We start from the raw sequence: 27,938 nt of genomic DNA, 5'->3' as shown, positions 1-27,938 counted from the left end.
TATAATTACCATGTGGTTCAACAACTCCACTCCTAGACATATACCCAAAAAATTGAAAACAGGTGTTCAAACAAAAACTTGTTCACCAATTATTCATAGCAGCACTGTTCACAGTAGCCCAAGGTAGAAAAGATTTAAATGTCCATCAGCAGGTAAATAGATAAGCAAAATAAGGTAGACCCATAAGCTGCATTATTCTGTCATATAAAGGAATAAAGTAAAATTATACAGTCGCTGTGGAAAACTGTATGGTGGCTCCTCAAAAACATGGAAAATGTATGATCCCTTGATTCCACTCCAGGGTGTACACCCAAAATATTAGAAAGCAAGGACTGGAACAGATATCTGTACCCCATATTCATAGCAACATTATTCACAATAGCCAAAAGGTGGAAGCAACACAACACATCCTTCAACAGATGAATGGATAAGTACAGTGTAGTATATACACAATGGACTCAACCTTTAAAACTAAGGTAATTCTTACACATGCTACAATGTGATGAACCTTGAAGTTATTATGCTAAGTGAAACAAGCCAGACACAGAAAGGACAAACGTTCTATGATTCCACTAGTATGAGGTATCCAGATAAGTCAAATTCAAAGACAAAGTAGAATAAGGTTGCCAGAGGTTGAGGTGAGTTAGTGTTTAATGGCTATGGTTTCACATGGGGAAAATAAAGTTCTGGAGATGGATGGTGAGGATATTTTTACAACAATGTGAATGTAGTTAACGCCATAGCACTGTACACTTAAAAATGGTTTAAATGGGTCTTCCCTCGTGGCACAGTGGTTAAGAATCCGCCTGCCAATGCAGGGGACACGGGTTCAAGCGCTGGTCCTGGAAGATCCCGCATGCCGTGGAGCAACTAAGCCCATGCGCCACAACTACTGAGCCTGCACTCTAGAGCCCATGCTCCGCAAGAGAAGCCACCACAATGAGAAGCCTGCACACAGCAACTGAGTAGTCCCCACTCGCCGCAACTAGAGAAAGCCTGCACACAGCAACAAACACCCGACACAGCCAAAAAATAAAATAATTTTTTTTAAAAAGCTTTAAAAAATGGTTTAAGTGGTAAATGTTATGTGTTTTTAATCACAATGGAAAAAATGAATGAAATAATGATCAATGTTACAATGTGGATAAACATTGAAAACCTCCTAAGTGAAAGAAGCCATACAGAAAAACCACCCAGATCATGCTCATCTTGTACACTTTAAATCCAGCAAGGTTTTTAAAGTGAGGAAAAGCCCCAGTGATGGTTCCAAGAAAAGAAAACTGGATTCGAATGGAAAAATACGTTTCCACAAAGCTGGGGCAGCTGGTGAAAGTTGAAGCAGGTCTGGGGATAGGATTATAATGTGGAAACCATAATTATTCCCCATTTTGGGGTTATGTGTTTGTTCCCTGGGAGAGTGGCCCTCCCACCCTCACAGGGTAAAACAAACTGGAGTATTTTGTGAATGTGGAAAACTTGATACTGCTATTTGAAGTTTTTTATACACTTGAAATTTACTAGAAAATAAAGTGCTTATCAAACAACCATGTCATACCACGCCAGAAATACTGACATCAAACTTTGTTATAGAGGCCAAGCTCTACCTAGATCCAGCTCACCCACAGTGGTGATGCCAATCACCCTCGTAGGAGTCCACATACTACAAGAGGCACCGTGGGAAGATTATATTGGGAGCCACTATGTCTTGGGTGCTGTGGATGACCTAGATGTAGTTGAAACAGTGGGATTTCTGAATTCTAGTTTTCCACATTCAACCACCAAAAGACTGTTACAACTAAAAAATGAATTCAGTAAAGCTGCAGGATACAAAAGAAAGAAAAATCAATGCACAAAAATCATTTGTGATTCTATACACTGATAATGAACCATCAGAAAAAGAATTTTTTTAAAAAATCCCACTTACAATTGCATCCAAAAAGATAACTAGGAGTAAATTTAACCAAGGACGTGAAGGACCTGCACACTGAAAACTGGAAGACACTGATAAAGGAAACTGAACAGACAAAAATAAAGGGAAAGATACCCCGTGCTCATGGGTAAAAAGAATAGTGTGAAAATATGCATTCTAAGGTGGAACTTCCCTGGCCATCCAGGGGTTGGGACTCTGCGCTCCCACTGCAGGGGGCGCAGGTTCGATCCCTGGCTGGGGAACTAAGATCCCGCATCCTGCATGCCACATGGTGTGGCCCAAAATTTTTTTTTTTAATTTTAAAAAATATGCATTCTAGCCAAATTAATGTACACATTCAACACAATCCCTACCAAAAGTCCAAAGACATTTTCCATAGAAACAGAGCAAACAATCTTAAGATGTGTGTGGAACCACAAAGGACCCAGAAGAGCCAAAGCCACCCTGAGGAAGGAGAATGGGCTGGAGGCATCTCGCTCCCTGACTTCACACTTCATTATGAAGCTACATTCCCAAAAAAGCATGGACTTGGCACAAAAACAGGCGCACAGGCCAGAGGAACAGAGCAGAGAGCCCAGGAACCAACCTACAGGTATGTGATCAGTTAATTCACAAGCAAGGAGCCAAGAACATACACCAGGGAAAGGAAATAAACGGTGCTGGGAAAACCAGACGCCACTCACCAAAGAACAACACTGCACTCTGTCTACACCACACACAAAAGCGGCCAAAAACCCAGTTTTCCACATCAAGCCCTTCCTCTCCTGGGTCCTCTGAAGACAGACACCCTCAGTGGCCAGCCACGCACAGGAACCTTCTCCCACAATTCCTCACCTTTTCCCTCAGTGGTGTCACCTCCCGGCAGATCCTGAGGAGACCAGGCTCCTGTCAGCATGAACTGGACCCCACAGTGTCCCAAAGCTGAAGCCTCAGGGGGTCCTGAGGAGACTAGGCTTCTGTTAGTGTGGACTCGACCCCAGCTTGTCCTGAAGCCCGGCCGTCAGCGTGGACGCAACCCGCGTGTCCCAGAAGCCAAAGCCCCAGTGGGTCCTGAGGAGACAGGGCTCCTCTCAGCATGAACGTGAACAGCATGATCTGAACAGGCATCCCGCCAAAAAAAGATATACAGATGTTAAAAATCATGCAGAAACAAGCTCAACATCATATACCATTAGGGAATTACAAATTAAAATCATGAGATATCACAGCACACCTATTAGCACTGCTGAACTCCAAAAATATAACAATAACAAATGCTAGAGGGTGAGGAACAACAGGAGCTCTCCCTCGTAGCTGGGGGGATGCATGTGCAGCCACTTTGTAACACAATTTGGCAGTTTTTTCCAAAGCTAAACAAGTCTCACGTTGGGATCCAACAATCATGCTTCCAGTATTCAGGCAACTGCTTTGAAAATCTATGTCCAAATGCAAACAAGGATGCAATTATGCACAGCAGCACTTTCCTAATGGCTAAAAACTTGAAAAAATCAGGATATCCTTCAAAAGATGAATGCATAAGCAAATTGGGGTACATCCATGTCAAGGCGAGTAGAATATGCCACCCCAAAATATGTCTCTCTGACATAAGGATAATTTGTCTGCTTTAAAAAAAAGGGGGGGGGCTTCCCTGGAGGCTCAGTGGTTAAGAGTCCGCCTGCTGATGCAGGGGACACGGGTTTGATCCCTGGTCTGGGAAGATCCCACATGCCACAGAGCAACTAAGCCTGTGAGCCACAACTACTGAGCCTGTACTCTAGAGCCCGCGAGCGACAACTACTGAGCCCACGTGCCACAACCACTGAAGCCCGCATGCCTAGAGCCTGTGCTCCGCGACAAGAAAAGCCACCACAGCCCTGTTCGCCACAACCAGAGAAAAGCCTGCACGCAGCAACGAAGACCCAATACAACCAAAAATAAAATAATAAATTTATTTTTTTTTAAATCTCAGAAAACTGAGATTGCAGTTTTATGAAGGACATTTACAGTAGAGAAATCTCCATTTATAAGGGTATGTCCCTCTTTGCACCAAAAATAGAAGGATAATTAAATAAGTAACTCTTTTCAATGGAGAAGTCCTGACTTAAATGTGCAAACACTCATACCCTTGTTTACTGTGCTTTGCAGGATAACCTGCCATAACTGGCCTTCCCCTCTTCTCCAGCATCTTTCTTCTCTTTTTAGCTGAAGACGGTATTTAAGGGGATGGTTTTGGTCATTTCAGGGAGTGACTCAGTTTTCCTTACTATCCCCTCTGTATTCAGAAGGTATACATGTAATTAAACTTCTGCTTTTCTCCTGGTAATCTGTCTTTTATTTCAGGAGCAGGGGGGCCTCAACCAAGAACCTAGAAAAGTAGAGGGAAAATTGTTTTTCCACCCATACACATGCAGTGGAATACTACTCAGCAGAAAGGAATGCACCATCAGCCTATGGAAAGACATGGATAAATCCTCAGTATATACTGCTACGTGAAAGCATCCAGGCTGAGGAGGCTGCACACAGTATGACCCCATTGGTGACATTCTGGGAAAGGCAAAGCTACACAGATGATAAGCAGATCATGGGGTGGGGCGTTTGAAGTATTCCATGTGACACTCTAGGATGGATACCTGTCACTATGCATTTGTCTAAACCCACAGATGTGTATAGCCCAAGGGGTCAATCATAATCTATTCAAATTTAGTTATTTAGAATGTAAGAGTGTTGCAGGATGGAATACATAATGTGACAGAGTCTAACTGTATTAGAAATATATGGAAACAACTCACTGTAGGGGATGGGATAAAAGGTGCTGACCTAAGTTACCTTTGGAAATGAATGGAATCTGTAGATTAAAGGCAAAATGGACCGTACATATACAGTGGGCTTTATTTTACGAAGTTCTTTCCAGGGTGTAGTAGCTAACAATTCTGAAAACTCTGCACATGTAACCTGGAAAGGAGCAATGCATACATAAATGGCAGATGGTGGGAGCCAGGCTCCTTGCTGTGGGAGTGGGAAGTTACACATAAGCAAGGGGAGAGCCTCTGCCCTCGTAATCCTGGATCTGGGCTTCCTGGGAGGATGTTGACGGGCCGGGGGAAACACACAGATCTTCACGCTGGGAAGACCCTGCAGACATAGGAACTTCACGCCCCATCTTTCCACCCATACCTGCTGGAAACACTCAGCCCTCCATAATCAGTCAACTGCAGCATTTAAGACATTCTCGCCCCCAGGCAGATAAAGGAGCATGAGGGTCTTGCTTACCCCTAAGTTGTCCCAGAATCCAGGCCCTGGGGGTGGAGCCAGGTTGGGGGTTCCTGGGCCTCTGACCAGCAGGTGAGAGGAAGGAGGAAGACCAGTCCTGAGGACAGAGGTTCCCTCAAGTCTGTGAGCCCAGGAGCCCCGATGGGATTCATTCCCACTGAGGACATGGGCGGGGTCTGCAGTGGTTCTGTGTTCCCCCTGGGCCCCTTTGATGAAGCCATGGCAGCACTGGGCCCAGACATCTACTGGCAGTGTCTCAAACTCTGACACAGCGGTTTTACAAAGGAACAAGAGAATGGAGCTGAGCCCCTGACGGCCACTCCTTTCTGGCTCTGAGTTGCTTCCAACAGGACCGCAGTCACCTGCACATAGTCTGCTGTGACCTACCTGCCCCCATTGGCCTTTCCTCTCCCTCCCTGCGATGATTCCCGTGACATTTCCAGCCTGGACCCCTCTCCCAGGCCAGACGCCTCTGTCCAGTCACTGCACCCCCATCTCACCTTGGGGGCTAACAGGGCCCTCAGGGGACCGGGATCCTGCAGCTCCCCACACCCAGGAGCAGCCCCACCTTCCCAGGTTGCCGAGCCCAGGCACCGGGTGTAACCGAGTAGGACCCTACGGGGCCTTCCCAGGACAGACCCCTCCCCCACATCCTCTGCTGTAGCTCCTCTCTGAAGTACCTGGATAACAGCATCTGATGCACGCTTCCTGAGTTGTTTTACAGATGCTAAAACCACCACCAAACGGAAGAAATCAACTACCTGATGATCTTGAACAGGTAGCCCCGGAGCTTCTGGTGCCTAAGAATTTAGAGTGTTAACCGCCTGTTACCTCACCATCAACCAGAGAACTGTGCACCAGCTGATCACATACCCTGCGACCCCCCTCCTTCACCTGGCCTTTAACATTGCTGTGCTGAAATCCTTCAGGGAGTTCGGGGATTTAGAGCACAAGCCTCCTGTTCTCCTTGTATTGGCACTTGTATAATTAAAGCTGCACTTTCCTTCACCACACCCAGTGTCAGTAGAATGGCTTTACTGCACTCGGGCAAGCGGACCCAAGTTTTGTTCAGTAACACTGGAGTCTCCCAGGCTCCCACTCTCCTTGTGCCCCACTGACTGTCATCTGCTCCTCCAGAGTCTTGTTGCAGCCAAAATAGAAATGAAGTTTTCCCTCCCCTGAGAACAAGGAAAACAAAGGGAACAGCGAACAGGCTAGAGAAGAAACATAACCTGGCCTGAAAGAGTTCATCACTCCTTGTTTTACTTTGTCACTCATTTGTAGTAACTAGATTTGTACTTTACAAAGCTAACCTCACTCCCTGACACTATGTAATTTACATTCAGCACCCATCACCCCTAACTCTGTGTGAGTTACATCCCCTGCCTCTCACTCCCTAACCTTATTATGTCCAGCACTTACATTCTATATGCCCCTCATAACAAATCCCCCCCTATAGTTTTTCATTTCAGAAACAAGGTCACCGGCGATAAACCAGAGGCAAATGGATGCAATTACCAGACTGCTGGACCCCAATTACCGGGCGGCCTGATGCCAGCTATGACTGTTTTGAAATAATGCAAAGGAAAGGAGGAATGCAAGACCTTCACTACTTCGATCCTCATCCTATACCCCAGACTACGAGAGCCCCACGTATAAAATCTTCCCTGATTCTCAAGGAGGGCGGGCCCAGTTCTTGAGGCGCTACCCCGCTGTGTCTTCCCTGCTGCCTGGCAGAAGAATAAAGCCATCTCTCTCTTCCTCCAAAATCCCTGTCTCCGTATTTCTGTTCGGCCTCGGTGCACAAGGAAGCCGAGATTTCGACAAGTCTGTGGCCAGTTCCCACACTAATTCACCTCTACGCCCACAGCCCTGGCCCAAGCCCGATCTTATGCCTGGTTCCTCCATCAGGCCCTGGCAAAACTCCCTGCCCGCACGGTGCACCTCACATCCCACCCCAACGTGGTCTTTCTGAAGCATAAACGAGACTGTGACTCTCTCCCACCTGTAATCCCCCAAATGTTTCCCCACTTTCGCTAGGGTATCTGTTGGGAGAGACATCTGCCAAGGCCCTGAGAGTCCCCGGCACCCCCACGAGGCTGCTGGCTCCTGGGTTCCCTGACAATGAGCACCTCAGCAGGCCAGGCGACACGGCAGGAAACCCCAGAACCGCTCGCCTCAGGAGGGGACTGGCACGGCCACTGCCTGATCAGAGAGAGCAGAGAAGGGCTCCCCAGCTGGGACACAGACTCTGCACGAGTGGCCTCTCCCTGAGCCACTACATCACCTCGTGTGACTTGAGGGAAGGAAGGACCGAGGCACACCTTGTTCCTAAGGAGGATGGGATAGGCTCAGCCACCTCCCCCCAAATTCACATGCTGAATCCCTAACCCCCAGGACCCCAGGATGTGGCTGTATTTGGAGATGGGATTTTTAAAGAGGTGATCAAGGTAAAAATGAGGTCACTAGGGTGGATCCTAATCCAATAGGATTGAGGTCCTACAAGAAGAGATTAGGACACAGATAGGCACAGGGGGAGACCACGTGAGGACCTGGGGAGAAGACGGCTGTCTAAGCACCAAGGAGAGAGGCCTCAGGAGAAGCCAGCCTGCACACACCTTGATCTCAGACAGCATCCAGGACTGGGAGATAGGTCTGTTATTCAAGCTGTCCAGTCTGTGGTATTTGTTACGTCGGTCCTGAGCAGACTCACACGCAGCGTACTCTGACTGGACAGAGCCCACTCTCCATCCCCCTGTACGGGAGTTACAGGATCCTCAGGAACTGAGGAGGGGGTCCCTGAGGAGAGGAAGAAGATGCCAGGCATTAACACGACTGCATTCGTGTTAAACGTGCCTGAAATCCATTCACACGAGATGGTTTTGTCCTGTATGTACGCCCACATCGGCACCTTCAGTCTGAACTGCGGATCTTTGGCTTCACCACCTCCACTGAGAGCATTAGCTTCACCTGCTGTGGACCGTCTCCTATAGGATTTCCAGAACCACAAAGCATCGAAGCTTCAGAGTCTGTGCGCTAGCGTCTGGGCGACCCCCACAGCAGGGCCGCGCAGCTGCCCATCAGGACCCATTTCCCTTTTTCCTGTTCACGGCTACCCTGCACCTCCCAGCCTTCCCACCCCTTCCAGCTGGGGCACAGTGTCTCGTGTTACCAAGGGGAAGGGGTGGAAGTGGTGAGGGCCTTGACCAGCCTGCATCCTAGGACGGAGGGCATGATGCCCACCTGGTCACCCCACCCTGCTGGTTGGAGCCCTCACCTGGAAGCAGGGAGGAGAAACAAGGGGGACAGAGCCTGGGACCTGACACCCACCTGCCCTGGACTCTCACAAGAAGGGGACAGAGACAGCTTGAGCTTCAGTCAATTTCTGGGGGAGACACTTTGTTCCAGCAACAAACTTCTGCCTTAAAAGCCAAGGTGCTTTACAAACTCCTCCCCAGCTGTCACAGAAAGTCAGGCTTAATCTCATCACACTTTTCTCAAACCCCAGCTCACACTGAGACCACCTCTCAGGTGATGGTGCCTCAGAGCAGCCCCTTTAAAAGATCCCTGGAGTTCAGCTCTCCCAGTCCTGCCTTCAATTTAAGGGAGAAGTTTCCTTGACAACCTTGACAAACCTGCTCAGTTTCCTTGACAACCAAGCTTCGCCATCTCCCAAACTCTTCTCCTTCAAACATACCTATTCTAGGCTTCATGAGCCTAAAGTGACAGTGCTGTCATCATGTGCCAGAGAGTGACTCCTCCAAGCCCGTAGTTATTGGTTACATGATGCTATTGATGATGAAATCCCAGAAGAGCCAGCTTTGCAATATAACCATTTCTGGACTCGGCACTGGGTCCCTTTCCACAGAGTGGAGTGGCTGTTTCCATGGATCCCGTGGTGGAAGAGCTCACCTCATGCAGCCAGGACTTCAGCCTTTCCAGGTGATTCCAGGGTCCTCATTCTCCCCAGACCCCCACCCACATGGCTGCTGTCTGTGCCAGTCTATACAGGACCTTGGTAATCTCCTAAAATGAGGGTTATTTTATACACAGGTAATGGGTTGAATGCTGGCCCCAAAAGATATGTCTCCCCAGAACACGTGAACAAGACCATATCTGGGAAAAGGGTCTTCGTATATGTAGTTAACGATCTCGAGGTGAGGTCATCTTGGGTTAGGGTGACCCTCAATCCAACTGAGAGAGTCCTTATGAGAGACAAAACAGGAGAGACTCAGACACAGAGGAGAAGCCACGTGAAGACAGAGGCAGAGACGGGAGGGATGCAGCCGCGAGCCTGGGGATGCCTGGAGCCCCCAGAAGCCGGAAAAGGCAGGAAGAACCCTATCCTGGAGGCTTTGGAGAGACTTCCGTCCTGCAACACCTTGATCTCAGATGTCTGGTCTCCAGGACTGGGGGAGGATGAATTCCTGTTGTTTTAAACCACCCAGCTTGTGGTCATTTGTTACACAAACCACAGAACGGTCACACAGACCCTGCTCTGTAGGATCCTGGAAGTGCAGGTCTCACTAAAGGCCGACAGAGGCTGGATTGCAGAGCCCTGAGAGTCAGCACTGGGCCCCAGAAATCCTAAAGCAGAGGCTGGACACCAGAATGTTGAGCGGTCAGTCGGAAGCCCATCCCTAAGGATGCCGGCTGCACACGGCCTCCCCAGGTTTTTACGCCTGTACCTGTTGGGGATAAGTATTTCCATCCTGATTCAGGACTTCTGATGTCACCCTTCACGTTGCTAATTAAGAACCCACTAGTTACACAGATGAAAACCCTATCAGGACACTTGCTCCAGTGGTAAACAATTCTGAAGTTGGTCACAGGTGGGGAACCGTCTCCCATGCAGCCAGCAGCCCCCACACAAGGACCGTCCTCATTGCAAAGCTGGGGGACTGTGAGGAGGCGTCTCTGAGTAAACGTGAGCTGAGCCCCCGACCAGCTGCTCCTGAACTTTTCCCACCCTTCCCAGATAAAACACCTGAATATGTACAAAGACTTTAAAGCCTAGAGGAAGGGGCTTGGAGTCACACCAGCGACAGCACGCAGGCCGACTTAGTGCCTGCAGGCCAGCCAGGATGGTCCTGGCCCCGGGCGCTCTTCTGGAAGCTTTCCATTTCCCTGCCTGAGGTACCCCTCCTGTCCCAGCCCCCACTGCTTTTTTCCTTCCTCACCTCTGCCCGGGGAGAAATTCCAACGACAGGTATGGGTGACACATCCTCTTCTTCCGCAGGTAGCAGACTGGCAACTCCTGCAGAAAGTCCAGCAGAGCCCCACTCACACCGGGTCACCCACAGATCTGTGGGCCCTACTCCCTCCCACCAGCCCAGCCCCGAGACTGCTGACAGGGCAGAGAACATGGCGTCAGGCACAACTGCAGGGTCTCTTGCTGCCTGGAGGAGTATTTATATAGACCTCAACCCAGGCACACCTGGGGAGGGCTGGCCGGCCGTGTCAGGCTACCCAGGTCAGCCAATCCTCGCCCCTGAGGGGTTCACAGTTGCAGAAAATGGGCCTTGCTGCACCAGCCAGGTCTAAGGAACAGGTGTGGGGTCCTGAGAGTCAGGATAGACACGGGGCTGCAACTCTGCTTGTTTTCTAATCATTTTGTCTGGTCCATGAGTGGGAGACAACTTCAAGGAGACCCTCTCCTAATGAGAGGAACCCAGGAGTCAGAGAGAGGAGGGGTGGTGGGTGGAGACAGAGGCCTGGTGCCCCAGCTGCAGTGGAAGCCCCTGGAAGACCAGGCAGAGGGAGGCCGCACAGAGTGAAGCCTAGGGTCACAGACCTGTCGGAGCTGCTGTTTGTTAGTTCAGGTCCTGCTCTGAGGTGCTCTGTGTCAGCTCTGAGCGACAGGTGGGCTGGGGGTGCTCTGCAATGAGGGCTATGTGCACGGTTCCTGCGTGCCCAGCCCTGCCGGGTGCCTGCCCAGGTGAGCTCCATACCCAGGGAGGGGCCCGACCACGAGAGCCCCATGGGCTGCTGGGTGCCTGCTCAGGTGAACTCCATATCCTGGGAGGGGCCTGACCACGAGAGCCCCGGGGGCTGCTGGGTACCTGCCCAGGTGAGCTCCATACCCTGGGAGGGGCCCGACCACGAGAGCCCCATGGGCTGCTGGGTACCTGCCCAGGTGAGCTCCATATCCTAGGAGGAGCCTGACCACAAGAGCCCCGGGGGCTGCTGGGTACCTGCTCAGGTGAGCTCCATATCCTGGGAGGGGCCTGACCACGAGAGCCCCGTGTGCTGGGAGGGGGGCGTGTGTATGAGCGTTCTCTCTGTGCAGCCAGCACAGAGTTGCTTAGCAACTTCCCTGTGGGCAGTGCTGGGATGAAATGAGAACCAGGAGATGCCACGGACCCCCTGAACCCCTGTCCATCTAGAGCGATGAGGTCAGTAGGCGGGTGCTGGCCACTGTGATGCGTGAGGCAGGCCTCACGGGTACCTCTTGTGTCTTCCACCTGACACCATGGAGGCCTCCCCAGGACAGAGCAGACAGCCTGTCTGGGGCAGGTGGGAGCTCCTGGTGACCCTGCAGGGGACATGAGAGGGATGGACCATCCAGGAGGGGGTGGAAGCCCAGGCAGAGCCATGGGGCTCGGGGCCGAGGGGGCTTTTCTGGGTCTCAGCTGGGAGTGGACGTGCAGGTGGTGAGTGTGATCCAGGAAAGCTGCCCTGGTGACGTGAGGCTGAACCTGCTTCAGAGTGACAAGCCTTCCGGGTGATCCCAGAACAGGATAGTGAGACGGATCCTGTTAGAAGAAGGTGAGTGAATCCCCCCAAGAGGAGGCTCTGTGAGCTGGCCCCGGGAGGGGGGCGAAGGGAACAGGTGTGGAAGCTGCGGGGAGTGGGCAGTCCCCCTGGGCGGGTGGCGGGTGCAGACCCCACTCCGTGGTCCCACACCTGTGCTTCCGGCTGGATTACTTGGCCTCTCGGAGCCTCAGCTTCCTGGTCTGCTCGTGGGGTGATGGTAGCGTGGACTGACTAGTAATTTGCTCAGAACAGGGTAGAAAGGGGTCTAGTGGAAATTCCACAGAACACCGTCAGTATGGAAATCGCAGGTCCTGTTTCCCGCAGGTCTGTCTTCAGGATCAGGAGAGCAAATCCGAGCAGACTTGCAGCAGAGCCTGGGGATGGGCTCCGTTTGGTGGGTCCCCCGGTTTCCTGAATCTCGGAAGGAGCAGCTCCAGTGGGCAGTGGCAGGTTCATCCCACACCTGGAAGCGTCCAGAACTCAAGGCCCAGCAGCCCCAGAGCCCTGTGTCTGGGCCCCCAGGAGGCAGATGGGAGAGGCCGGCCTCCTCCTCGGCCCTCTTCCTGCCCAGAACAGGTGAGGTCCAGGCCGTCATTAGGGAGAAGCAGGGATGGGGGTGTCCCATGTGGGAAGAGGACACGGAGCAGCTTGTGTACGTGGACGTCCACACCAGGAATGTGGGTCGGTGGGACGCAGGCACTGGGAGGGGCAGACGGTGGGCTGAGGAAGCAGGGTGGGACCGGGGGTCCCGAGGAGGGGGTGTGCGAGCTTTGCCTGTGCCAGGCCTCAGACTCCACGGGGCTTCCCTCCCCTGGTCACTGGGGAGGAGGAGCCAAGCAGCGTTGGTGGGGTGACCACTCGCGTCCCCAGGCCCTGCCAGCATCAGCCCTTCAGGTGCCGGGTCTGGGAGCCTGAGGAGCGCAGGTCCAGCCGTGCCCACCAGGGAGGCCTGGAGGGGTCGGGCGGGAAGCACTGGTGTGGTCATCCCCTGTGCGGAAGCTTCTGAGCCAGTGTCCAGTGGGAGCTCTCACCTCGCACGTGGGTTTCACGTCCACAGCTCAGATCACCTTCTAGCCGCTTGGTTTGTTTTCTACACACAAAGTCCTAATATCTCCTATGTCCCCTGCCCGTGAAAAGGCACGTCTGATCTGGCCCCAGGTGCTGCCTCTGGTCCCTCCTGACTGGACGCCCAGCAGCCAGTGTCACCGCGTCATGACTGTCAGGGGGTGTCAGGCGTGGGGGGACGACAGCACACAGTCCAGGCCCACGAGGGGCCATGCCGTCCATGGAGCCGGTGCTGTGGCTCTAGGTGTTCCCTCCCCCCACCCCATGGGCAGAGACCACGGTCCCCTTACAGACTGTTACCAAGTGAAATCACATGGACCCTGCTCGGGCCCTAGCCTGGCGAGGCGCTCTGCCTCAGCGGGGAAGGTTTCCTTTTTCCATGTGGGTTCAAGTAGGCAAATAACAAAACCAAAGCTGAGACCACCACAGCACAGGCTCTGTTCAGTGGCCAAAGAATGGAGAAGCGGGAACTAAGTTCACAGATCAACTTCTCAGCCTCCTGGAGAGAGTGGTTTAATTTTAAAGAGTAAAGACAAAGGGAGGAGGAGTGCGGCTAATGACGGGGATGAAGAGGCCTTCTGGGGAAGGGGCGGGGCTTTTCCCAAGTGAGTGGGGTACCACCTCCTTTCACCCGGTTTTGGTCCTTCATGTCCAGTCATGGCCACCGGTAGGTGTGTCACTTAATATGCTGATATAGTAAATTCAACCTGTGAGGAGACTCAGGGTCTGTTGGAGGTCACATTCGTTGCCATCTTGGTCCCAGCTGGTTCCATCTGTTTGTTTGTAGCTTCCTTTCTTATCTCTGGACCCCTTAACTTAAATACTTAGGTGAACTCTGCTGAAGTTGGGGGTGGAGGACAGCCCTGTGAAAGGTGGGTCCACGGGTTCTGAGCAGGGCCTGGAGCAGCTCTGACAACAAGAGGAGGAGGCTGAGACGGGCGGTCAGTCTGACGCCCGCACTGGGGCCTGTGGTCGGCATGCGGAGGTGGTCAGCTGGGGGCACGTGTCAGGGAATGTTCTCGGTGTTTACACAGAAGATGTGAACGTGTGCCCAGATGCAGAGCTGCCCGCAGACGCTGCTACAGAACCCCTTGATTATTTCCTGAGAAAACTGGTGGGGGGGGGGCATTCAGGCAACAGGGCAAACAGCTTGCTCTGGACGTTCTTGTGGGGAAGTGGGGACATAGCAACAGGGGCTCATCCTGCATAACCCCAGAAGCCCTCCCAGAACAGCCCCAGAACCGCTTCTGGAATGGCAAGGAGAAGTGGGTCTTCCACCTACTAGACGTGGAGGAAAGGGCTGGGGTCTGCAGGGCCGCCCTCACCTTCAGGGACTGGCTGGGAGGCTCACAGGACCCAGCATATGCTTGTGGCTTGTGTGCTCACAGCTGAGATGGGTCACAGCACGCAGTAGGGATACACAGGAGGGAGGGTTTAGATCAGGGCAGGGAGCTGCTCACCAGCTGCATTAGCTTCCTGGGGCAGCTGTGACAAACGACCACAAATGGAGGCTCAGAGCAACAGAAACCTGTCCTCTCTCAGTCCTGGAGGACAGACGTCTGAGGTCAAGGTGTCCCAGGGCCGCGCTCCCTCCGGAGGCTCCAGGGGAGGGTCCTGCCTGCCTCTTCCAGCTCCTGGGGGCTCCCACGTCTCCCCTACGTGGGAGATTTTAATATTGTGTGGGAGTCCAGCGCCCAGCGCCCATGTGTCCTGGGTGTCTCGGGAGGGGACGGAGCCTCGCTCTCACGTTCCTGCCCCAGTGCACCTGGGGTCGGGGGCAGCAGACCCAGGCTTTGTTCCGGCAGAAGCTCCCTTTCTGTGAACAAGTCTTCCCCCACTCCCGTTATCCTCCGTGGAGGCTCAGGAGGCCACAGCATCGGGGCACCTCCAGCACCAGGACCCCACCCTAGGGAATTTCTCAAGAGCAGGGACCAAGCCTGGGGGCGGAGGGGAGGAGGGAGCCGGCCTCTTCAGGATCCCCGGGGCTAGGATGCCTCCTACGCAGGAGGGCCTTGGACTCAGCTTAACTTCCACCCGGGGTCTCCTACCCTCCCCTGGTAGAGGCCCTTCAGATTCCAGGGCCCCAAGATCCTCCCCACCGACTTCTGACCCCAACTGCAGAGTCAGGGACCCAGAGACCCCCTTCCCGGCTTCTTTTTTCTTGGAGGCTCCCAGAATTCCCTAAAGCTGTTATACCCAGGGTTTATTATGGTGAAGGATGAAAGTTAAAATCAGCGAGTGCAGAGGGGATGAGCAGGATCCAGCTTCCTCAGCTGTGGCAGCCCAGGGAATCCCACCTGAGTCCTGAAGTGCAGGGTTTATTGGGGTCTGTCACGTCAATGTGGGGACCACCATGTGCCTGACCTTGGTCTCCAGCCCCCGGGGGCGACTCAGGAAGCCCCACCGTGTATCACGCCGTCAGCACAGACCAGGCTGGAGCGAGGCCCACGGAGCACGGACACTCCCGTCAGACTCAAGGTGACCTCTGGAGCCAGAACAGAGGCCCGGCCTCTCTGTGGGCAGGTGAACCCACACTGCACAGGCCCTGGTGTAGTGCCCGTTCCGTGTGGTCAGCATGGGTGCACATGGGTCAGCAAGTGTCTGTGTGTCTCAGCCTGTAACCACTGACCACACTGTCCTGCTCTGCTCACAAGAGCATGGCCAATGGAGGGACAATGGGGGTGGGAACAAAGCCGGGTCATGGTCCTGCTGGGTGAGAAAGGGTCCAAGGAGCACGAACCCGGCTGCCCTTGCCTGGTGAGCCGAGAGCTGACGTCCGCCCTGTGGGCAGCCCCTCTCCCCATGTCCCGAGGTAAGGCTGCCTCTCCTGCACCCTGGGGCAGGGTCATGCCTGTGTATACAGCAGGACGTACAGCAGTGCACGCAGCAGGCCTGATGCCTGCCCTTGCCATGTACCTGGGGGCTTGGTGAGGGTGGAACATCCCGACAGGACATGGGCTGACCCCGGGGAGGATGGAGGGGTGAAGCGTTTGGGAGCCTCTGCAGGGGATCCTCACCTGTCTGCACAGGGGGATTGAGGACACAGACCAAGGGTGGGCAGGCGGGGAGCCCAGTCCTGGGTCATCCCTGAGGCTGGACGAGGGGTATGGAGCTGGGCGTGATGGCGGTGGGGAGGAGGGGCTTATCACAGGACAGTGAGGAGACAGATCATTCGAGGCAGCGGGGAAGGTGGGAGACTGTGCCTGATGGGAGGACGAAGAGACCAGCAGGCGGCGCTGCAGGCGCGGGTAGGAGGGCTGCTCCCTGCAGGGTGGCGCCAGAGACCCCGCACCGCTGGAAACCCCGCGGTGTCCGGACAGAACCCCAGAGGATGGGGGGCCAGATGGGAGGGAAGAGTCTGGAAAAGTCACCTTATCTCTACATGTCCTGGGGGAGGGTTCCCTGCTCCAGCCTCTTTCCTTAGAGTCTCCCCACCTGGGGAAGTCAGCACCCTCAACAACCAGTCGTGCAAGGCTTGGAATTTGTCCGGAGGATGAAGGGGAAGGGGGGAAAGGAATGAGAAACAAGCTCTACGTGCTTGGACAGCACATGCCACTCTAATTTCCAATCAAGAAGAGGAATTTCCCAAAGGCTCAGGCTGCCCCTGTAACCAGAATGGGGCTTGAAGCAATCCTGCCACTTTGTGGCCGGTTCCAGAAACAAGTTGAAGACAGTTGCTCAGGGGCACTGCAATCCACAACGCCTGGAGGGTTGTAAATGACAACTATCGTGGAAAAATGGCTTGGGGTAAGTAACTGAAAAGGACTTGAAAACAAAGCAGAATTGCCGGAACCGGATTGCAAGAGGTAATTGGACTCGCCGTTAAAGCACATGAAAGCTGCTCAACATTGCCTATGATTCAGTTGGCCAAAAAGTGCATACAGGTGTAAATCCATACGCCCTTGTGCCAACCAAACATGCGGGAAATACAAATCAACACTACAAAGATGTATCGCTTTGCCCCAGTCAGAATGGCCATCCTCACAAAGTGTAAAAACAAGAAATGGAGGAGAGGATGTGGAGAAAAGGGAACCTTGCTACGCTGATGGTGGGAATGTCAATTGCTAACAGCCACGCTGGAGAAGGGTATGATGTTTCCTAAAAATTCTAAAAAATAGAGCTACAGGGACTTCCCTGGTGGCTCAGTGGTTAAGAATCCAACTGCCAATGCAGAGGACATGGGTTTGAGCCCTGGTCCGGAAAGATAACACATGCCACGGAGCAACTAAGCCTGTGTACCACAACTACTGAGCCTGTGCTCTAGAGCCCGTGAGCCACAACTACTGAGCCCGTGTGCCACAACTACTGAAGCCCGACGCCTAGAGCCCGTGCTCCACAAGAAGAGAAGCCACTGCAATGAGAAGCCATGCATTTCAACGAAGAGTAGCCCCAACTTGCTGTAACTAGAGAAACCCCGTGTGCAATAACAAAGACCCAACACAGGCAAAAAAATTTAATTAATTTTTTAAAAAATAGAGCTACAGAGCATATGGCACTTCCACTCCTGGGTGTATATCTCAGGATAACCATAAATCCATAGGACACAGGCACTTCAACTATTAGTGCAGCCCTTTTGCAGGAGCCTCAACTTGGAAACACTATAAATGTCCTTGGAAGGAAAAACTGGATAAAGAAGATATGGTACTTATGTGCAATGGAATATTACTCAGCCATGAAATGAATGAAATAAGGCCAGTTGCAACAACTCAGGTGGACTTAGGTACGATCATTCTAAGTGACATAAGTCAGACACAAAAAGACACTTAACATAAGATATCACTTATAGGTGGAATCTAAAAATGGCTACACATGACCTAAATTACAAAACAGAAACAGAGTCACACATTTAGTCACACATTCCACTTATGACTGCTAAAGTGGAAAGGTCGGGTGAGGTGAGGCATAAACCAGAGGGTTGAAATTAGCACAGATACGTTCCAAAGACCAAATAGGTAATCGACAAGACCTACTCTATAGCTCAAAGAACTGGACTCAGCACACTCTAGTCACCAGAAAAGAATATATACGACTGGTAAGAATCTGAAAAAGAATTTATGATGTCTTTCTGTAACTGAATCAAGTGGATGTAGAGCAGCAAGAAACAAAGCATTGAAAATTACCTATACCTCATTATAAAAATAAATTCCAAAAAAAGACACAGAGAGAAATTATTACAAAATTGGTTCAGGGGCTGTGATGCAACCTGGATTGACCACATCTAGACCCACAGGTGGATGGGCCCTAAGGCTGGACACTCGTGGGGCTGACAGGATTGGTGAGGATAGGCCAGAGAATGCAGCCCCTTTAGAGTAATACTGCCTGGTCCCCATTCCATGGATCACAAATCACCAGGTGCATGGGACCCTTCCTACAGCAAAAACATGCATGGGACACACAGAGGATGGTACACCGTTGGTTCGGGAAGAGTTTGGAAAAGGCACCTCATCTCCTCATCTCCTGGTGCTCGGGTTCCCACCTCCAGCCTCTTTCCTAACAATCTCCCCACTTGGGGAATCAGCACCTTCAATATCCTGTTTCGCACACTTTGGAATTTGTCTGGAGGATGAAGAGGAATGGGGGGAAACAATGAGAGACAAGGCCTAGGTGTTTGGACAGGCACATGCCACTCTAAATTCCAATTAGGAAGAGGAATTGACCAAAGGCTCAGCTTGCCCCTGGAACCAGAATAGGGCTTGAAGCAATCCTGCTGTTTTGTGGCCAGTTCCCCAAAAAGCAAGTTAAAAAATGGAGCTCAGGGGCGCTACAATTCACAAATCTGCAGGGTTGTAAATGATACCTATCGTCGAAAAATATCTTGAGGTAAGTCAACGAAAAGGATTTGAAAGCAAGGCAGAATTTCAGGAAAGGGATTTCAATAGGTGGATTGGCCTCGCCCTTAAAGCACATGAAAAGCGGCTGAACTTCGCCAAGGATGCAGTTGGCCAAATAGGGTTTGGAATATATTCAGGAAAAACGCATGTGCCATTTTTTGCCAAACAAAAAAGCGGACAATGCAAATCAACACTACAAAGAGGTATCACTTCGAAGCCGTGAGAAGGGCCATCCTCACAAAGGGTAAAATCCACAAATGCAGGACAGGGCGTGGAGAAAAGGAAGCCCTGTTACACTGATGGGGGGAATGTAAATTACCAACGGCCACTCTGGAGAAGTGTATGGTGTTTCCTAAAACATCTAAAAAACAGAGCTACAGAGCATACGGCACTTCCACTTATGGGCGTATATCTTGGAAAAACCAAAACTCGACAGGACACAGGCACCCCAACGTTTACTGCTGCTCTGTTTACAAGAGCCTCGACCTGGGTACAACTTAAATGTCCTTGGAAGGAAAAACTGGATAAAGAAGATTTAGTACTTATGTACAATGGAACATTGCTCAGCCCTGAAATCAATGAAATAAGGCCAGTTGCAGCAACTCGGGACTTAACTACGGTCACTGAGAGTGAAATAAGTCAGACAAAATGAATATTATCATAAGATGTCACTTATAGGGGGAATCTAAAAATCGCCACATATGAACTGAATTACAAAACAGAACACAGTCACACATTTACAGAACACACTTATGGTTGCTTAAGGGGAAAGGTGCAGTGGGGTGAGGCAGAAACCAGGAGGTTGAAATTGGCACAGATACCGTTCCATAAACCAATACTGGAATCGACAAGACCTACTCATTGCTCAAAGAACTGGACTCAGCACACTCTATTCACAGGAAAAGAATATATCTGACTAGTAGAAACTGAAAAAGAATTTATTGATATCTCTCTGTAAGTGCATCAAGTGGATGTATAGAAGCAAGAAACACAGCAATGAAAATCAGCTACACCCCATTATAAAAATAAATTTAAAAAAAAAAGACAGGGAGAGAGAGAGGAATTCTTACAAAATTTGATCAGGGGCTGCGATGCAACCTGGATTGACCACATCTAGACCCACAGCTGGATGGGACCTAAGGCTGGACACTCGTGGGGCTGACAGGATTGGTGAGGATAGGCCAGAGAATGCAGCCCCTTTAGAGTAATACTGCCTGGTCCCCATTTTATGGGTCCCAAATCTCCAGGTGCAGGGGAATCTTCCTACAGCTAAAACATGCATGGGACATGCAGAGGATGGTACACCGTGTGATTGGGAAGAGTTTGGAAAAGGCACCTCATCTCCTCATCTCCTCGTCTCCTGGTGCTCGGGTTCCCACCTCCAGCCTCCTTCCTAACAATCTCCCCACTTGGGGAAGTCAGCACCTTCAAACCCTCTTTCGCACAGTTGGGAATTTGTCTGGAGGATGAAGAGGAAGGGGTGGAACCAATGAGAGACAAGCCCTAGGTGTTTGCACAGGCACTTGTCACTCTAATTTCCAATCAGGAAGACGAATTGACCAAAGGCTCAGCTTGCCTCCAGAACCAGAATAGGGCTTGAAGCAACCCTGCTGTTTTGTGGCCAGTTCCCAAAAAAGCAAGTTGAAAAATGGAGCTCCGGGGCACTGCAATTCACAAACCTGCAGGCTTGTAAATGATACCTATTGTTGAAAAATCTCTTGAGGTAAGTCATCAAAAAGGACTTCAAAGCAAGACAGAACTGCAGCAAAGGTATTTCAAGAGGTAGATTGGACTCGTCATTAAAGCACATGAAAAGCGGCTGAATTCGCCAATGATGCAGTTTGCCAAAAGGGCATATGCGTTTTTCCTGAATATACTAAGGAAAAACACATATGCCCTTTCTGGCCTACCAAACAGGCGGGCAATGCAAATCAACACTACAAGCAGGTATCACTTCGCGTCAGTCAGAAGGGCCATTCTCACAAAGTGTAAAACCCAGAAATTCAGGACAGGGCGTGGAGAAATGGGAGCCCTCTACGTTGATGGTGGGAATGTAAATTGCCAAAGGCCACTCTAGAGAAGTGTATTGTGTTTCCCAAAAAATCTATAAAACAGATGTACAGAGCATACGGCACTTCCACTCCTCAGCATACATCTTCGGAAAAACAAAAATCCGCAGGACACAGGCACCACAACGTTTAGTGCTGCTCTCTTTACAAGAGCCTCGAGTTGGTACAACCTAAATGTCCTTGGAAGGAAAACATGGATAAAGCAGATGTTGTACTTATGTACAATGAAATATCACTCAGCCATGAAATCAATGAAATAAGGCCAGTTGAAGCAACTCGGGTGGACTTAGGTACAATCATTCTAAGTGAAATAAGTCAGACAGAAAAAGAGACTTATCATAAGATATCACTTATAGGTGGAATCTAAAAATGGCTACACATGAACTAAATTACAAAACAGAAACAGAGTCATACATTTAGGGCTTCCCTGTTGGCGCAGTTGCTAAGAAACCGCCAGCCAATGCAGGGGACTCTGGTTCGAGCCCTGATCCGGGAAGATCCCACATGCCGTGGAGTAACTAAGCCAGTGCGCCACAAATACTGAGCCTGCACTCTACAGCTCGCAAGCCACAACTACTGAGCCTGCGTGCCACAACTATTGAAGCTGGCACGCCTAAAGCCCGTGCTCCACAACCAGAAAAGCCACCGCAATAAGAAGCCCATGCACCGCACCTAAGACCCAACGCAGCCAAAAAATTAATCAATTAATTAATTAATTAATTTTAAAAAGGGACAAGTTGCCAGCTGCCTTACTGTCTGGTGAGGGACCAATTTCTGGTTCATAATGTGGGTTTTCTGGCTCTGCAATGAAATGATGTAATGGGCATAAGATCTTCTCTTGCTACTTTTATTAGGTCACTAATCCCATGCTTGAGGTCTCTGGCCTCATGACTTAATCACCTCCCAAAAGCCCCACCTCCTAATACCATCAACATGGGAGCTGGGATTCAAAATTTGAAAATTAGAGGTACAATATGTTTACACCATAACAGGGACCACAGAGTTAAATGATTCTTCCTTTCATGTTAAAGGTTTTGCACATATATATATTATTACATAATCCTCAAACCCTTGCTTTTTTTTAAGATTCTTTTCCCATATAAGCCAGTACAGAGCACTGAGTAGAGTTCCCTGTGCTATACAGCAGGTCCATATCAATACTTATCTATTTTATATATATTAGTGTGTATATGTCAGTCCCATTCTCCCAATTTATCCCTCCCCCACTTATCCCCTGGTAACCATAAGTTTGTTTTCTATATCCATGACTCTATTTCTGTTTTGTAAATAAGTTCTTTTGTACCTTTTTTTTAGATTCCGCATATAAGCAATATCATATGATATCTGTCTTTCTGTGTCTGACTTGCTTCACTCAGTATAACAATCTCTAGTTCCATCCATGTTGCTGAAAAACCCTTAATTGTTAAGGATAACTCTCAAATTTTTCCAATGTCATCAGCAATTCTTTCTGGCAGACATGTGATAACACTTTTTAAACAGGGATATTGAGACCAAGGCTCCTGACCTGCAAACAAACAAAACATCATTCATATAGTGAAAACTTTGCACATCAAAGGATGAAAGCACTTGGTCTAAATGCCTTTGCACCCACTGCTGACAGAGGGCAGAGGAGTTTGACTCACTAACCTGCCTTACGTGCACTTCTTCCTAATGGGGTATTCCACCTAAAACTTATAAGAAGCGGGACTGCATCATGGAACACACCAATCTCTACTACAGATTCTGAAGCAGCAAAAAAAAATAAAAATAAAAACATGATGAATCCATCCAAAGGGTCCTGTCTACATTGTTACAGTAGTTTCCCGCCCACTGTGAACCCTTTTCAAACCCTGTCACTTGAACCTGTTTTTATTTTTTTCAACAACAATAATGTTAATCTGGAGTCACATGCTCCAGTAATATTACACTATCCCTTGTGCAAGTATATAGGGATTCGAGGAGCTATGGGAGGCTATCATGAGAGGTTGCCTAGAGTAATTAGGACATTTCATTTAATGTTGGCTCTTCTCTCTAAGATGTCTGCTGCCCTCTTCTTTATTAGCTACTAGCACTGAGAAAGTGAGCAAGATAAGGCCCTTCTCTTTTCCTGCCCATGAATGCACCCGTGATGAACCCCACAGAACTTGGTGCTTCCAGAACCCCCTGAACCTACTGACCCTCCATGCATGGCATGACATAGATAAGGATGGTGACGTGTGTACTTGTATAGAGCATGCTATAAAATTTTCGACTCTTCCCTTCCTCATAATTCCAAAGAATAGATTTCTTTGGATTTCTGCTTAATGCTGCTGGTGTTGGTACATAAGTTGAGGGAGGTATCAGGGCACACCCAAAGAGAGGGTAACTGCACAGAAAATACAAGCAAGTACATTTCTGTGTAGTTTCAAGCAGCTTATTTGCTGTATCAACCATGGTGACATGTTGACCCTTCCTCTTTCTACTAGTAGTACAACAAACAAATATAAAGGATATTTAAGATGCTCTTTTTATCCCCACCTCTCACAATTGATCTGCATTCACATATAGGACAATAAAGGGCCCTTACTACCATCTTACCCAATACTGGAGAACTAGAGAATGTCCAAATTTTTCCAGGGATTATTTTCATATACCCCAATCAGGCCTATGAAGGAATCTTACCTATTCTGTTTAATGAAGTCATATCTCTGACGGCACCCCATCATCACCAATACTGGAAAGAAATTAGAAGCGTCTTAGATTTTTACCATATTTGAAATTCCAATATTTTAGCCTGACACGTTTCAGGATTTTAGAAAAAAATATTTTAAATGAGACAAAACATCATTTTTATGACACAAACAGACAGCAATAGTTTTCTATTTTTATCTGTTCCACTTGCACACAGAAGTCTCATGGGGTTATCTAAAGCACTCCTGTTGGGTGCTGTGCATGGTGCAAGTATGGATTAAAGCTTAGGAATCTTAAGCTTCAGTCACCTGAAACTTTTAAAGTAGGATGCAAGCAATCCTGTCCAACATTTGAACAGAGCAAGACACTGTCTTTATTTTATTTGTCAGGTAATTAATCTGTCTTTTGCCCCAAGGAGAGAAACAACTGGCATCTTCCATCAATGTGTTGTACACAAATCTTTGAACAGAGAGTGCAAGCAGAGGCTGATACAAGATGTGAGAAAAAAAATGAGAGACCCTTGTGGCATTTTCTCCTAACTTACTGCAATCTCCCATTTAAAATGTGGGAATAATCAATCTTCTGAGGAAAAAGGCCCAAGGAAGGTTTTTGCTTTTGTGGAATAATGGGATTGCTAAAGATTTCAGGAGGCAAGAAGATTGGTGAGAATGACCATGAGACATCAGAGAAAAGTCAGATCCATGGATGAAGTGATGTTTACCTCTGTGAATCAATGAGAGGTAGGAGCAAATGAAAAGAAAGCTGAATACAACATTTTCTGAATAAATGTAACCTTTCAGCTGTCATAGAAAAATTAATACTCGCTATGATACAACATATTTAGTTTAGAAAGTTAAATTTAAAGCTTAATAATTAGATTTATTGAAGAAACTAAAACATCTTTGTGGTTTAGAATAAATAATGTGCTCTGCTACAGATAAGAAGACTACATAAATAAATAGAAATAAGACTAAATAAGTAAATAAATAAAGAAGAAAATAACAAATTAGATGTTATTAACATTAAAAACTGACAATCATCTAAAGAAAGAGAAGGAGAGACAGAAACAGAGAAGAAGTCATATCAAGCATATATAAAAACCTCCTAAATAAGCAAAACTGCACTGCAGCCTTATTAAAATAGCCAAGACATGGAGGCAACCAAAATGTCCATCAACAGATGACTGCACAAAGAAGTGGTCCATGTACACTTTGTCATATTACTCCAATAAAAAATATAAATTAAATTTAAAAAACAAACATATGTAAGGTGACATAAGCTTTTGAGGGTTTATCCGGGCATATTCCACTCTAATTTACAACCGAGGAACATGATTTCCAGGAAGGTTCTCTTTCCCTAGTAACCCGATTAGGGAATGTAGAAATGCTGCCGCCCTGTGGCCATTACCCGCAACAGCAGCTGTAAAATGGTCACTTCATATTCACAAGGAGTGCAGGGCTGTAAATGACATCTGCCCTCACAATGTCTTGAGAGATGTAATGGCCAAAAAAATTCAAATTGTGGCACATACTGCAAGAAAAGAATTTGAATAGGTAACTTGTAGTCACTTTAAAAAAAAAAGACATGGCTAAAAGCACAATATGAGGAATTATAAAATGCATGCAAATCCATCCACAAAAACGTATCGGCTCACACCAGTCAGAATGACCATCAGCAAAAACACGACAAACAATAAATGCTGAAGGGGTTGTGGCGAAAGGCATACCCTCAACTTTAATTGAGACGAAAACTGTTAAGAGCCACTAATGAAAACAGAAAGGAGGTGCCTTTAAAAGGTAAACATTCAGCTACCATAGGATCCAGCAGGCCCACTCCTTGGCCTATAACCTAAGAAGACAGAATTGGAAAGACACAGGCAGGCAAAACTACACTGCACCTTTTTTATAATAGCCAAGACATGGAAGCAATCAAAAAGTTCATCAACAGATGAATGGACAAATAAAAACTGGTACATGTACAGATGGAATATTAGCCAAAGAAAAAAATGAAACAATACCATTTGCAGCACCACAGATGAATCTAGAGGTAATCACACAACTTGAAGTAAGTCAGAAACCAAAAGACACATATCCTATGATATCACTTATAGGTGTTACCTAAAAATTCATACCAATGGAGATATTTCCACAGAGAAAGGCAATCACAGATTCATTAAACAAAATTATGGTTAACCAAATGGAAAGGTGTGAGGATTGTATAAATTAGGATATTGGGGTTAACAGAATTATACAAACACATGGGAAATATATAATCACCAAAGACCTACGGAATACCAAGAGAAGACTACTCAATATTGTGTCAAAGCCTACATGGGAAATGGATGTGAAGATGAATAGATATATGTATATGTGTAAAAGAACCACATCTTGCACACTTAGAACAAACAAAACATTGTAATCAAATTTGCTCTGATAAAAACCAAACATTAGGGCTTCCCTGGTGGCGCAGTGGTTGGGAGTCTGCCTGCCAGTGCAGGGGACACGGGTTCGAGCCCTGGTCTGGGAAGATCCCACGTGCCACGGAGCAACTGGGCGCGTGAGCCACAATTGCTGAGCCTGCGCGTCTGGAGCCTGTGCTCCGCAACAAGAGGGGCCGCGATGGTGAGAGGCCCGCGCACCACGATGAGGAGTGGTCCCCGCTTGCCGCAACTAGAGAAAGCCCTCGCACAGAAACGAAGACCCAACATAGTCATAAATAAATAAATAAATAAATAAATAAATAAATAAATAAATAAAAGAACATGAATTTCTTTTTTAAAAAAAAACCAAACATTAAATTAAAAAAAGAACAAAAAATAATGAGACATAAACTTATCCGGGTTTTTCCTCGCACATTCCATTCTAATTTACAACCTAGGAACATGACTTCCAGGAAGGTTCTGTTTCCCTAGTAACCAGTGTGGAATGTAGAAATGCTGCCTCCCTGTGGCCGTTTCCTGCAAGAGCAGCTTTAAACCCACAGATAGTGGTCAACTTGATATTCACAAGGACTCAGGGCTGTAAATGACACCTGCCCTCAAAAAAAATCCTGGGGTCGAAAATCGACCCAAAAATTCAAAAGAGGTCAACCTTTCAAGAGGACAATTTCAAGAGGTATATTGTACTCACATTCTTTCTTTTCTTTTCTTTTTTTCTCTTTTTCTTTTTTTTTTGTTTAACAAAAGAAAGGCGTGGAACGATACTCAACATCAGGAATTAATAAAGACATGCAAATCCAATCTACAAAACCTTCACCTCACAACAGTCAGATCATCAGCAAAAAAGTCTACAAACAATAAATGCTGACGGGGTTTTAGAGAACTGTGTACCCTCTAGATGCTGGTGGGATGTAAACTGGTAACAGCCAGTAGTGAGAACAGAGTGGAGGTGCGTTTACATGTAAAAATTGGGCTACCATAGGATCTGGTAGGCCCACTGCTGGGCCTATCACCTGAGAAGACCAGAATCAAAAAGACACAGGCTGGCAATCCTGCACTGCAGCAATATTTACCATAACCAAGACTTGGAAGCAACCAAAATGTCCATCAACAGATCAATACACAAAGCAGAAGTGGTCCATGAAGACATTGGAATATTAGCCATGGAAAAGAATGAAACAGTGCTGTTTGCACCACCATAGAAGGACCTAGAGATAATCACACATCTTGAAGTAAGAAAGAAACCGAAAGACAGATATCCTATGATATCATTTATAGATGTTACCTAAATATTGATAACCCATGAACTTATTTCCAAGAGAAGGACACTCATGGATTAAGAAAACAAAATTATGGTTAACCAAATGGAAAGGTGTGAGGAATGGATAAAGTAGGATATGGGGGTTGACAGATGTATACTAATACATATGAAATATATAATCACCAAAGACCTATGGAATACCAAGGGAGGTCTACTCAACACTCTGTAATAACCTACATGGGAAAGGATCCAAAGATGAATAGATAGACACATAGATATAATGAACCAGATTCTGTAAACCTAGAAAAAACACATTTTTAGCCAATTTGCTCTGATCAAAAATAAAAATTAAATTTAAAAAACAAACAGGAAGTAAGGAGATATAAGCTCTTGGGGGTTTGCCCTGGCACATTCCACTCTAAGTTGCAGCCTACTAACACGATTTCCAGGAAGGCTCTGTTGTCCAAATACCCAGAATTGGAAATGTAGAAATGCTGCCGCCTTGTGGCCGTTTCCTGCAAGAGCGGCTTTAAACCCACAGCTAATGGTCACTTAATATTCACAAGGACTCAGGGCTGTAGATGACACCTGCCCTCAAAAAATGTCCAGAGGTAGGGAATGGCCAAAAAAAAACTCAAAACAGAGCAAATTTTTCAAGAAGATAGTATGA

General features: G+C 48.3%; 1 protein-coding gene across 1 annotated transcript in view; it reads right to left on the bottom strand.

The window, feature by feature from the left end:
- Positions 1–2,623: 2,623 nt before the first annotated feature.
- LOC309617301 (uncharacterized protein) overlaps positions 2,624–27,938 on the bottom strand; it is a 66,938-nt gene continuing 41,623 nt past the window's right edge. The window contains exons 3-5 of the mRNA XM_082369408.1: positions 10,360–10,436; positions 7,798–7,978; positions 2,624–5,979 (exon numbers count right to left, since the gene is read on the bottom strand). Of these exons, the coding sequence (XP_082225534.1) occupies positions 7,842–7,978; positions 10,360–10,436 (214 nt within the window). The 3' untranslated portion in view covers positions 2,624–5,979; positions 7,798–7,841. The remainder of the gene's footprint in view (positions 5,980–7,797; positions 7,979–10,359; positions 10,437–27,938) is intronic.

This window comes from Balaenoptera borealis (genome assembly GCF_965194805.1).
Source record: "Balaenoptera borealis genome assembly, chromosome: 19".
Classification (NCBI taxonomy): Eukaryota; Metazoa; Chordata; class Mammalia; order Artiodactyla; family Balaenopteridae; genus Balaenoptera; species Balaenoptera borealis.
The sequence above is the reverse complement of the archived record's forward strand: the minus strand, read 5'-3'. Positions and strand labels throughout refer to the sequence as shown.